At 43.1% G+C, this 12310-nt stretch overlaps 1 protein-coding gene across 3 annotated transcripts in view; it reads left to right on the top strand.

The window, feature by feature from the left end:
* CUL1 (cullin 1) overlaps positions 1-12310 on the top strand; it is an 88144-nt gene that overhangs the window by 25008 nt on the left and 50826 nt on the right. Inside the window, exon 2 of one of the 3 annotated variants that reach the window (XM_053926062.2) lies at positions 9104-9404. The exons of 1 other annotated variant lie outside the window; for it this stretch is intronic. In XM_053926062.2, coding sequence (XP_053782037.1) covers positions 9265-9404 — 140 coding nt within the window. In that variant the 5' untranslated portion in view covers positions 9104-9264. Of the gene's footprint in view, positions 1-9101; positions 9405-12310 lie in introns of those variants that run through there. One more of the 3 variants, XM_024564445.3, reaches the window with a different exon arrangement.

Raw genomic sequence — 12310 nt, forward strand, 5'->3', positions numbered from 1 at the left:
CAGATTTCAAATGTCACTAAAGTAGAAAAGCTAAGCTTATTATTTATTTATTTATTTATTTAATCAATCCTCACCCAAGGATATGTTCATTGATTTTTAGAGGGTGGTAGGAAGAGAAACCTCAATTTGTTGTTCCACTTATTTATTCATTGGTTGATTCTGGTATGTGCCCTGACCTGGGATCAAACCTGCAGCCTTTCAGTTTACAGAACAATGCTCCAACCAACTGAGCCACCCAGCTGGGGCTTCTCTGATTACTTTAGAGTTTATGGGTTCCTCCCCTGGAGTAGAAATATAGTTATGTTCATTAAAGTCTTAGGAATTTATGGTTTACCAGTTTTTTCTTATGCTTTTCCCCCAATCTTATGCTTTATATTTGTGCTTATAGTATTATGAAACTAGAGTTTGCAGGAGTTACTATGATAAGATTCTGTGATTTTTTTTTTCATAGTGCTTCCTCCATTGACTTCTTTCCTTACAGCTGGCAATGGTGAAAGTATGTCTTGACTTTTGAGTGATGACTCATAGTTGCAGTGGTATATTTCTACCCTGCATAGAAGGTGGTGGATGGGGAAAAAATGAAGTCTTAAGAATTTATATCCCTGTCCGTTCTGTATGTGGGAATTGCAGACTTGTCGGAGGCTCTGCTTGTGCCCCTCCCTGTCGTCTGCTCACCACCAGATTTCAGAAATTCAGTGGACACTCTGTCACCCAGCTCGAGGCCTTCCTTTCCACATCCAGCCCCCGTTATCGGGGGTGATCCAGCTTCTACATGGGCAGCCCTCCCAGGGCCTTGACCTCTCACTCTCAGAGCTCCCTTCTGATCCTAGGCCTGGCCCACCTGCACCATGTCCAGAGTTGTCAGTCCCACTTCCAGCCACAGCTCCCTGTCCTTTATCCCTCACTCTTTTTTGTGGGAGAGGAAGAGGGCATCCCTCATTGTATATTACATCCCCTTCCAGCTTTCTTCCCTCTTCATGACCAAGGTTCTTAAAGACAGTCTGCATTTTGGTCCCTTCCAACCTGTTCCAGTTTCATTTCTAGCCTTAAAACCACAGTGAAGCTATCCTTGCTGAGGTCACCAGTGACGTACATGAAACTAAAGCCCAAAGCGTCATTTCAGAGGTCATCGTGATGATGAAAATAATGTCTAGCATTTATGAAACACAGTGCTGCCTTATTTAGTCCCGACTCTTGAGTGATTAAGAGATTTCCCCCAAAAGCATACAGAAGTAATGGCAGTGACCACTGTTGGGTCTGGCCAGCCGTGGCCTTTTCTTCCTTGGGCCTCCAGGAGGAAGAGGGGTGGGGAGTCTCTTACTGTTTGGGGCTTTAATTTTGCAAGTACAAGCTGTGGGTTCCCCATCATCTAGTCAGTTTCAAAGTATTCCTCAGAACTCAGTTTGGACTCGTCTTTCTGTAATTTTTCTGATTCACTGGTTCCAGATTCAAGTAGTGCCTATAGAGATGATTACAAGCACCACAGAATCACCCTGTGCAGAAGTAAACCACCTGCCACCAATCCGTCCCTCCTCCAGTGTGTTCTGTCCCAGTAGATGGTCCCATAGTCCATTCATCTTACAGCTATATGCAGATATTTATCATACCTACTCACTTCAGCAGGAGAGAACTACTTCAGTGGCTGCTTGTTGCAGTCTTTCCTATAACTGTTAAAAAGTAAACACCAGGCTGGTCCAATGGTAGTGGATTATCAGAACTCAACTAAAGTTAGTGTCGCTAAAAAGTAAACACCTAGAAGCTCTTTAGCCAGGGACTGGTTTGATGAACAGTAGACTGTTACATTGCTCATGAAACCAGTGAGGTGTATTTCGTTGTGAAGTGAAGTATATCTTGTTATTAAGTGGAAAAGTTGCAGAAGAGTTGTGGTTGATCCCAAGAGTTAGGGATCAGCACAGATTTCTCTTTCTCTTTTAACTGTGTTGTTCCTTAAAACAGGGATTTCTTGAAAAACCAGTCATGTTCAGGAAGAAATACTCTGGCCAAATCAGTTTGAGGAGATACTTTATATTGTTTTTCTGACGGAAAGTCATAAGACATGTTTGCTTATTAAGGCCGCTGAAGTCTTGTAGCAAACAAAATATTTAACTTCACTGGAGCCAGCATTTCCCAAACGGCCTTCATGTCCCGTTAGACGATGTCCAGTTGGTGTTCTTCTGAAGCAGCCCTTTCATTGCCGATGAAACTCTGACTCACCGGTACCAGAGAGGATGTATTTTTCAGAATTCGTAGCTGTTAGTTCACACTTCTACTCTATGAAGGAATTTTATACACTCTTAATCTTGAGAAACAGGTTGTTTGATTAGTGCATGGTCTGAATTGTTAGAGTTTGTTTAATGTCGATCATGTTGGCTTTCATGTCCCCTTGGAACGAGAGACTTTTCAGTGGGACAAGTCCTTAAGCGTACAGCCTCCCTTCTTCACTAGACCTGCTTACATGGACTCTTGTGTGCTTTTCCATTGTCTTACTTTCCTGGGAAGAGATGAAGGTGAAAGGTATTGGGGGGGGGGGTGCGTGGGCATTGTCATTCAGGCTTCATGGCCACTGGCTGGTATGAGAAGGTACTGCTGGCTGCTGCCCTTAGGTTGCACTTCGTGCCTCGGTTTCGCTAACTTCCAAATAGTGAATTAGAAATCTGTAGGTTCTGTGTCCAAAAACTTCAGTGTTCCTCCTGGGTGCCCCTGACCACAGTCAGTAACCCCTGTAATGCCAAGGGTCTACGAGGGAGGACCCCCCAGAAAATGGAATTATCTTCTGGAGGGTGGGCCCCTTCTAGTACAGGCTTCTCTGCCAGGTAAGTGTGCAAGGAACCCATCTGTATCAGTGCACCAGCTGGCTTTGTTGTGAGAGGCTGTGTTCAGCTTCAGTGAATTTTTTTTGCAGACTCAACACATTTGCCGATTTCATGATGGGTGATTTACGAGTGCACCTGCCCACACTGCAGAGTGTTCAGCAGTTTTTTAGTAAAAACAGCATGACCCCCATGTCCCGCCCCAAATTACCCAATATCACCCCAGGTGACTTTTTCCCCCTGCATGAAATAAGTCCTCAAAAGGACTTTTTGCCGATGTGGAAGAAGTGAAACAAAAAATGGCAGTAGCACTAAAAGACATGAAAATTGACAAGTTCAAAACTGTTTTGAACAGTGGGAAAAAACATCTTGATAGGTATATTGCATCAAATGGAGAGTACTTTGAAGGTGACTGAAGTTTAAACAATTTTTTATCAAATTCCGGGGGCGTGTTTTGGTCCTCCCGCATATATACCAGTGTACTTTTGAAAACTGCCTGATTTCCTAAGTGTACAAGGTCTGTCCGGAAGGTACCCAGCCATGTCATGTGAAAAACAGAGACATTATTGAAGGAGATACAAGAAACATAGTATACAGGACAGCGACACCTCAGTCCCCTTCAAAGCAGGCACCTTAGGACCTCACACAGTTCTCCTAGTCGCCATCAGCCAATCTGTCGTATTTTCTTGAATCTCACTGACAGTCTGAAATTTCTTTCCTTCCAAAGGTGATTTAGTTTGGGGGAAAGCCAGAAGTCACAGGACGCCAAATGTTGGCTGTAGTGGGGCTGAGTCACCTGAGTGATTTGATGTTTGACCACAAAACTCTCTGCCAGATGTAATACCTGTCAGGTACATTGCCGCAACGAAGCTGCCAATCACCAGGTGCCCATAGCTGTGGCCTTCTGAATCATTGGAATAGTTTCCGCGAAGGAATGTTCAAGCTTCATGGAAAATTAGATGCAAATTCGTTGCTCTACTGTCTCAGTCATTTTGAATGTGACGGCCATACAGTACAATGCTCACTCAGCAGCGTCTTCCACCCCTGTGGAAGTGACATTGTACAGTGACGGTGTCGTTGTTCACATGTGTGTGTTCTAGTCCACTCTCCTTGGCTGCCATGACATCTCCTTGGAGGTCACACAAACCGTTCTCCTTATATTAGCGGTGGCTATACTTTTTCTGGACAGACCTCATATATTTTGTTCAGTTTGTTTTTAATATCTATTGGCTTTCTGGCCATCCTAAGTCTTTTGGCTATGAGATGTGATATACTATTAGGAAAATACTGAAAAACGTTCGAACCTTTCTGACTTTTCATGAAGTCTGCTTAAGATTCTTGACAGATTTTGATGGCCCAGTTATGGAATGGAGAGTTTATAGCTTGTAAAGTGGCATATTTCTGAAAATTCAACATTGACTGATAAGCTAGTCTTTTATGGGCACCTTTATTGTATCTTATTGCTCCAAGCAATTTCTTTTTTAAAGATTTTATATATTTATTTTTAGAGAGAGGGGAAGGGAAAGAGAAAGAAAGGGAGAGAAACATCAATTGTGTGGTTGCTTCTCACATGCCCCCAACTTGGGACCTGGCCTGCAACCCAGGCATGTGCCCTGACTGGGAATGGAACCAGCAGCCCTTTGGTTCACAGGCCTGCACTCACTCTACTGAGCCACACCAGCCCAGGCTTTTCCAATCAGTTTTACAATTACTTTAATTCATCAAAAAAGATGCATAAGCAGGTTAAACACTCACAAACATACCCTAAGGTGGAAAACTCCATTCCCAGAATATCTTGGGTCCATTTGGACACCCTGGTAGACACAGAGGTGCCAGCCTGGGGTATGTGGTCCGCAAAGCAGCCAGCAGTCATTCTGCCAGGGCTGCCTCAGAGCCAAAGGCCTGGCCCTGCTGGGGGTTTGGAGGGGCTGGTCACAGTTCACCGCCCCTCTACCCAGTCCTGCTTCCACCTTTCACCTCACTGGCTTCATCCCTAAGAAGCACCTTCCTTCCACCCAAACTCTGTCCTACCATCTCTCCAGAGAGGCCAGCCGGGGATAGCAGCTCACAGTTGCTGTCAGTAGGTGACCCCCCTGCCCCAAGACATTTTCCTGTTGTGCTTATTTTTAACGTTTGCTTTTAGACTTAGTTTTAGATTTCTTTGCTGCAATATTAGCGATTAATGTTTAAGTACATAAATGTGAAGCTCTCTAAGCAGTATTATATATATAGGATTATCCTCTTTAAACTTCTCAGTTTAAAGATAAGGACATGAATTTTTGAAATCCTCAGATCAACTGTGAATGAAGTTTGGCTACTAGGCAGGGACAACTAGAAAGAGGGAATGGTTAGATGGAAAGAGAAAACAATGAAGCACAGAAAAGCCAAGTAGAGGAGAAGCTTTCAGTTTTTCACCATTGAGCATCTTGTCATATGTGACCTTTAAAAAACTAAGAACCATGTGATTTCACTCGTTTGTGGGATATAAAAATGACCTTGGGGACACAGACAGTGGTGTGGTGGTTTCCTGAGGGAGAGGGTGAGGCGGTGGGTAGGGCCCGATTAATTAATATACAGGTGGCTCGACTGGGACGGTAGGCAAAGTGCAATGTACAGATCTTGTATCACAGAAATGTACATTTGAAACCTACCTGATCTTATTAAACAATGCCACTCCAGTAACTTCATTAAAAAACTTCTTTTAATGTAAGCCTAGAAAAAAAAGCTGAGTGGAATCTGCATATAAACTGAGGTGTGCTGTGGTACCGTATCTCCGTGCGTGGAATAGACCCAAAATGTGTGTAGTGAAAACTTGACACTTTAACATGAAAAGGTTATATTCAATCTCTTGAGAGTATCGGTGAGCCTTGATGAAGAAGACTCACGACTGAATCGGAAGTGTAGTGCCAGGCAGAGAGCCTGCAGAGAACATTGGGCGCTCACTGTGTTGGGCTCGGGTGTGGAGGGCTGTAGAAAAGACCCACATCCACTGTGTCTTTGGGCGTGGAGGAGTGTTGGTGTGGTAAGTGGTGTCTTAACTTAATCCTTTAGGCTGTTCTGATATTTGCAGTGTCCTTAGTTTTTTTTTTAAATGTCAGGCTTTTTTTAAAAAAATTCAGCTTTCTTAAATTTCAAACTGTTTGAATAGATTTAATATTGATACAGTTAGGGCTGATTTGTTAGCTGTTTCAAACTATCAGCTTTTTTAATTGGAGCTCTTTGAGTTTCTAAGATTAGTAAATAGATTATCAGTGAATCTGGATTTTATTCCTGTGGCTCTTTTAGTGGTTTCCCTGTTAACTGAAGCCTTAAAGATGAAAGAACCTAAAACTCTGACCAGAGTGTTGGGGGTGCTGGTTCGAGAGCCCAGAGCGCCGCATGTGGCCCTGCCCCTTTCTGGCGAGCTCTCAACTTGTTGGATTGCTTCTGGGAGTCAGTCTCTTCATCCATAAAAGAAGGGTCCAGAACCATCTTTAAGGTTAACCTCTAATCATCTGTGACTGTAATTGGCTCTTAGGAGCAAATACTTTTGGTGCACAAATGCATGGTACATAAAGTTAACCGTTACAGGCACGCTATATGCCAACACCCTACAGGGGTGTCTTAGAAATACGCTTTTCCCATAGCATTAGTGTCCTGAAGGGAGCCCAGGTCTGTTTACTATTTGATAGGGCATGGACAGTGCCTGGTGCACATAGCTCCCTCCTGAGTATTTGTCAAGTAAATCATAATGGTCACTAAATTGCTATAACTCTCAGAAGTCTGTTTAAACTCTGTGTCAAACTGTGTATACATTTGCCATGACTAGGATAACATACAACATTAATAATTGAAAGAGCAAGAAATAAACTTTTTAGTCTGAAATCTAGAATGTGAAAGAAAAAGTTTAGAAGAAACAAGATAGAATTTTGTAGCAATTCTAAAGGGGGTCTTGCGGCAAGTTCAGATGCTCGATGGCACTGGTATATCCTTATTTCTAAATCCTTTAAAAACATACAGCTTTCAATTACTTATTCTTTCATTTATTTATGCAAAACATTGATTGAGCTGTGTGCCAGGCTCTGAACTAGGTTCTCAAGTTCTGTGGTGAGCAGGAGAGATGGCCTCTGTGGGGACCCCCCTCACCAGGGCAGTGAGGCTGGGGCGTGGAATTCCAACCTTGAAGGAGAGCTACAAAGGGACTGTCCTATGAAATGGGCGAACCCGAAGCTTGTCAGGGAGCTCCCTTGTGGGTCTGCCCTGGCTGGAGGTGTGATTGGAAAACAACTTGATGAAAAAGAAGAGGAACTTTCCGGCCAGAAACAACAGCAAATGCAAAGACTCTCGGGAGTGGGGAGGAGACCAGCATGTCTAAGAAGTGGGGAAAGTCTGTGAGGCTGGGCCCAAGGGGACAATGGGGACAGTGTGGTAAGAGGCACGCACATGAAGGGACAGAAGAGATCTGATGGCGCCGTAGTAAGGATTTCTCTGCTTCACATGACCTTGACCCCTTTCTGCCACCCCCGCCATTGCTCTCAGGATGACGATCTAATCAGACCTATAATCTTAGACTCAGCTGCCACACGAGGAATAGATGGGGAAGTGATAAGTTTCTGATTTGTGGATAGTTGGCTTTGACACTTAATAAGATGTGCACCACTGGTCGAGAATGGAGTTTAGGGGCAGATCCAGAGTTCAGTGTACACCTCTTGGGCTTGAGACCTCAGGAGATGTGACCAAGGCACTTGGATGTAGACAGGCCTGGAGTTCGGAGAAGAAATCCGGGCTGGAGAATTTAAGTGGTAATTTCCCCTTAGAAGAAAATTAAGTAAGTGCCAGAGAAGAGGATGTGGGTTTACACAGGTGATGCCATCAGGTGGTACCACCCGCACAAAACAGCCCGACGCCTGTCTGGTGGGTGTTGGAGTGATGTTCCCAAGGTAGCTGAAAGGAAGCTCAGACTGAAGTTATATTTAGAAAACATTTGCTGAATTGTTAGTTTCCCTAAAACTTGAGGGAAGTCTTGGACGTTTTTCTATTCCACGTTTGAACATACCTGTTTGAATGTATGACACAAAATACTCTTAGGATCTGGACTGATGTTTTGTTTTCATAAAACGTTAAGTCCAATAGCTTAGATGACAAATACTAGAGATGATTTAGGTTTCGGCACTTGAGATTTAATCCATAAACATGACCTCCTATGCCGGAGTTTACAAAGAGCTGTAACACCACTGAGGCTGCAGCATTACATGCTGGGGGAACTCACACCTGCCCTGTCAGGTCAACAACCTGTTCTTACTGTTCTGGATGCTGTTTACCTCCCAACATTATTTCTGGCACCATCACAATAATTCAGTGCTCCTTAATGTCACACTAGAAATACTTCCTTAAAAACCTACGTATTGTGATGTGAGTACATAGACGATCCTTAACGTGTGTCTGTAGTATGGCACATGGGCAAATACTGACCTAATACAGTGTTGTGTAGCTAAGGCCCTTCATCTGTGGACCTAAGATCCTGGAGCATTATAAATTGTATTTTGCAGTCACTTTGGACACTTAAAAATAATAGTAATTACCATTTGTCAGGCATTTACTATGTGTTAAATATTTTGTGTACACTAGCTTAATTAAACTTCACAACTATTTAGGAAAATGATTTGCCCCACTTTGCAGACTAGGAAATTGAGGTTTGGAGAAGGGAGAAGTTAAGTAAGTTACCCAAGACCACATACCTAGTAGGTTGGGGCTGAGCTTCAAATCCAGCTCTCCCTGGATTCAGAGGACATTTTAAATTTTGCTAAGTCTTAACACACATCTGAAAAGAGCGAACATTGCTCTTTACCTCCAGCTTCACCCTTATTTGCATTTTGTCAGCTGCTGAGTGAAAAAATATAAAAATTCACAGGTAACTAATGAGAGTGAATGTTTTTTCCTATTTATTAGCTATTTGTTTTTCATTCTTTAAGTTTGTCTTTCTGATTGTCACCTAAGTCAAATAATACCCTTGAAGTTTTGATGCTTTTAGAAGACAAAAGAAAGGCAACATGTTAGTTGTCCCTGTGCAAGTTTTACCCAGCTTTTCCCGTGGGCACTAACAGTCTTCAAGATTTTAACTAAATGTGTAAAGAATCATGTTTCTATAGACATGTCACACAATAGGAGTGTTTCCACACACACAGGTTACTAATCTTCGGGTTAGCGTGGTGCTAACGCCTACAGACTACTTGTATCAGTGTGTGACAGGTACCCTATTCCCCACCCCAGGGTGTTGAAAAAGAATTAATTCATTCACTTTATTTCTTCTTCAGGTTTGCCTGCGATGCGATTTCATTCTCTACAGTTAAAGGACATCCTTTCTGGGCTGCTGTGAATAAATTTGGAATGATACTGTATATTTTCGTCTAATGGAGAATTAGCTGCACCTTGAGTAAGGATCGCTGCACTGGACACTGTCAGAATACTGCTCACAATGTCATCGAACAGGAGTCAGAATCCCCACGGACTGAAGCAGATTGGCCTCGACCAGATCTGGGACGACCTCCGAGCTGGCATCCAGCAGGTGTACACCAGACAGAGTATGGCCAAGTCCAGATACATGGAACTCTACACGTATCCTACTGTGGAAGCTGAGCTCAGTTGGCTTTAGAAGTCTGTTTACTAGTATGATCTGTGGATTGTTAGAAATTGGACGTCAAGTTGTCTCTTTTCCAGTTCAGCGTGTGATAAAATCCTGAGTTCATTTTTAGCTTTAAAAATTAATTCATTTCCTCTTTCTACATTTTTTGAACAGAGGTGAAACTGGCTAGTTGGTGGTCTAAAGTTGTGCTGTTCAGTGCAATGGCCACAAGCTCCCTGTGGCTGCCTACATTTGAAATCATTAAAATTAGGTAATTAAGTAAAATGTTAGTTCCTGTGTTGCAGTGGCCGTATTTCAAATGCTCTGTAGGTAACAGACGACTTCTCTCGTGGCGGGAAGTGCTGTCAGAGAGCGCTGGTTAGGGCAGGGGGCGTAGTTTCCACATGGCCCATGGGGCAGAGTGGAGGGGCTGCCTCAGAAATGGTCTGGTGCACAAAGCTGACATTTGCTCTCTGACCCCCATCTGGAGGGTCACCACCCAGAGCAGAAGTTTTTCTCTGCACCCTGTTTACAGATCGGGTCTCCGAAAAGTCTTTCACTCGTTCATTTTGCAGGCATACTGTGTGCCTCGGAGGTTATGGAGAGTGTAACAAATTGAACTTTAAGCTACCTTACTAGAGAGCAGATTGCTGCTGATTTGCTGGTTCTAGGAGTTTAAACGAGCTAGTTCAATGGATCTTTTAAGTTTAAATCAATAAGTATCAATGATTGTCAGACTCGGTTATGTGATATTTCAGTATGCCCTCAACTATGCTAATATTTTAGAGTCCTAAAAAAATTAACATTAATTTAAATAGATACAAAACTATACATTCTTCTCTAAATTTAAAATTTATTGTACGTGTGAATATATACTCATAATGTGTATATCCACTTAACTGTAGAATGCTTTTTAGAAAAGTAACAGCATTATTGAATATCATTTACATATTACAAAATTCACTCTTTTAAAGTGCACAGGGCAGCAGTTTTCGGTGTGTTCCGTTGTGCAGCCATAACCACTGTCTAATTCTAGAACAGTTTTGTCACCCCTCAAAGAAGGCCGGTACCTGTTAGCAGTCACTCTCCACTCTCTCCTCCCCAGCCTCTGGCAACCCCTGACCTACTACTTTCTGTCTGTCGGAATTTGCCTGTTCTGGACATTTTACAGACAGGGAATCACACCGTGTGTGGCCTTTCGTGACTGCCTTCTCTCACTTAGGACAGTGTTTCCAGGCTCCTCCTTTTTGTAGCAGGTGTTGGCACCCTTTCGTCCTCGTGGCCGAGTCGTTAGACGTGCCATGCATTTGTCCGTTCGCCAGTGGCGGCATCTGGCCGTGTCCACGTTGGGCTGTGCGGACACCGCAGCTGTCAGGAAGGCTGTGTGTGAGTTTGTGTGGGGCCTGCGTCTCCAGTTCTCTTGGGTCCATGCGGAGGAGTGGGATTGCTGGGTCATGTGATGTGGAGAACACTTTTAAGCAGGATAGAGTCTTTGCCAGTCAGAGGGTATTACTCCATTTGAGAGGGTTGTGGCTTGCTGGGCATGGCCTTTTTTTTTTTTTTTTTTTTTTTTTTTTTTTTTTTTTTTTTTTTTTAATTCTTGTAAGTAATAGAGATGAAGATGGTGATTCCACAGGTGAGACAAGGCACTTGGTCTGATTTCTGGTTTGCAAAACACAGGGAGCATTAGTGTGGAAAGCAAGGAAATTTGGTTGACATGTCTCTGGGGAATTTCTTAAGTAATTTTTGACTAAATGAGATTGGTCTTTTGCCCAGTAGGATGTTTTTGCTCTTAAAACTTGAAGAAAGTAGAAACTTTGTATGCTTGTAGCAATTATTGAATGCTTTTATTCTACAAATAACCAATTTGTAGTTCTGATACCTGCAATTTTAATTATTTTAGGAATGCCACTCTTAACTTGAGTGTTCTTCTTTGCTTTCTAATGTGGTCTGAGACAATAACAGCTTCATACATTAATTAAGAGTGGCAAATCTGACTTTAGATCTTTAGATATTATTTATGGAATCGCAGGCACAGTTTGAGTCCTGTGTGTCAGGCGTTGTGCTAGGGACCACCTACAACTCACTGAAAGCTTGCATTGCCCAGGAGGGTGGTGGTAGTAACCCTTCTCTCTTGGTATCGGACACCTGGTCTCCAAAAGCTCAAGTCACTTGCCTAATTGTTACAACAGCTACTAAGTGACCATGCCTAAACTTAGTAGTCTGAGTCTAGAGACTGCCCTTATCCACTCTGTGGCCCTTAGGTGGTGGTAATGATGATGATGATGGTGATGATGATTGATTGATTTTAGAGAGGGGAATGGGATTTGGGGATGGGGAGAGAAACATAGAAACATCAATTTGTTGTTCCACTCATTTGTGCATTCATTGGTTCATTTTTATATGTGCCCTGACCGAATTTCGAAACCACAGCCTTGGCCTATCAGGATGATTCCCAAATCATCTGAGTACCTGGCCAGAGCCTTCACCTGCATTTTCTGTATCTGTGTTACTGGCGAAAGCGGAACTTTGAGTCATCTGACACATTTTTCTAGAGCACATCTTCACTTCCATTTAAGTCACTTAAACATATGTAGTACTTCTTGAAACTGTGTATTGCTATTCCTGCAGTTTTAGCCCAGCCTTAGTTTGCATAACAGCTTTTTAAAAAGTTTTCTTACAAGTGTATATGCAGTCTCCCATGGAACCACTTAACTGTACCACCCTTTAAAATAATCTCCTACAGGCTTGTTTACAGGGGCATGTGACAGTTGGGACTGTGAGGTCATGTTTCAGGTTCGGAGGCACTCTTGGTCCTGGGGAGAAGGACGGGTCACTGATCTGGGACCACGCTTCAGAGTTAGGCCTGGCTCCTCAGGATGGGTGCAGGAGCCTGTTG

This window comes from Desmodus rotundus, chromosome 6, assembly GCF_022682495.2.
Source record: "Desmodus rotundus isolate HL8 chromosome 6, HLdesRot8A.1, whole genome shotgun sequence".
Lineage (NCBI taxonomy): Eukaryota > Metazoa > Chordata > Mammalia > Chiroptera > Phyllostomidae > Desmodus > Desmodus rotundus.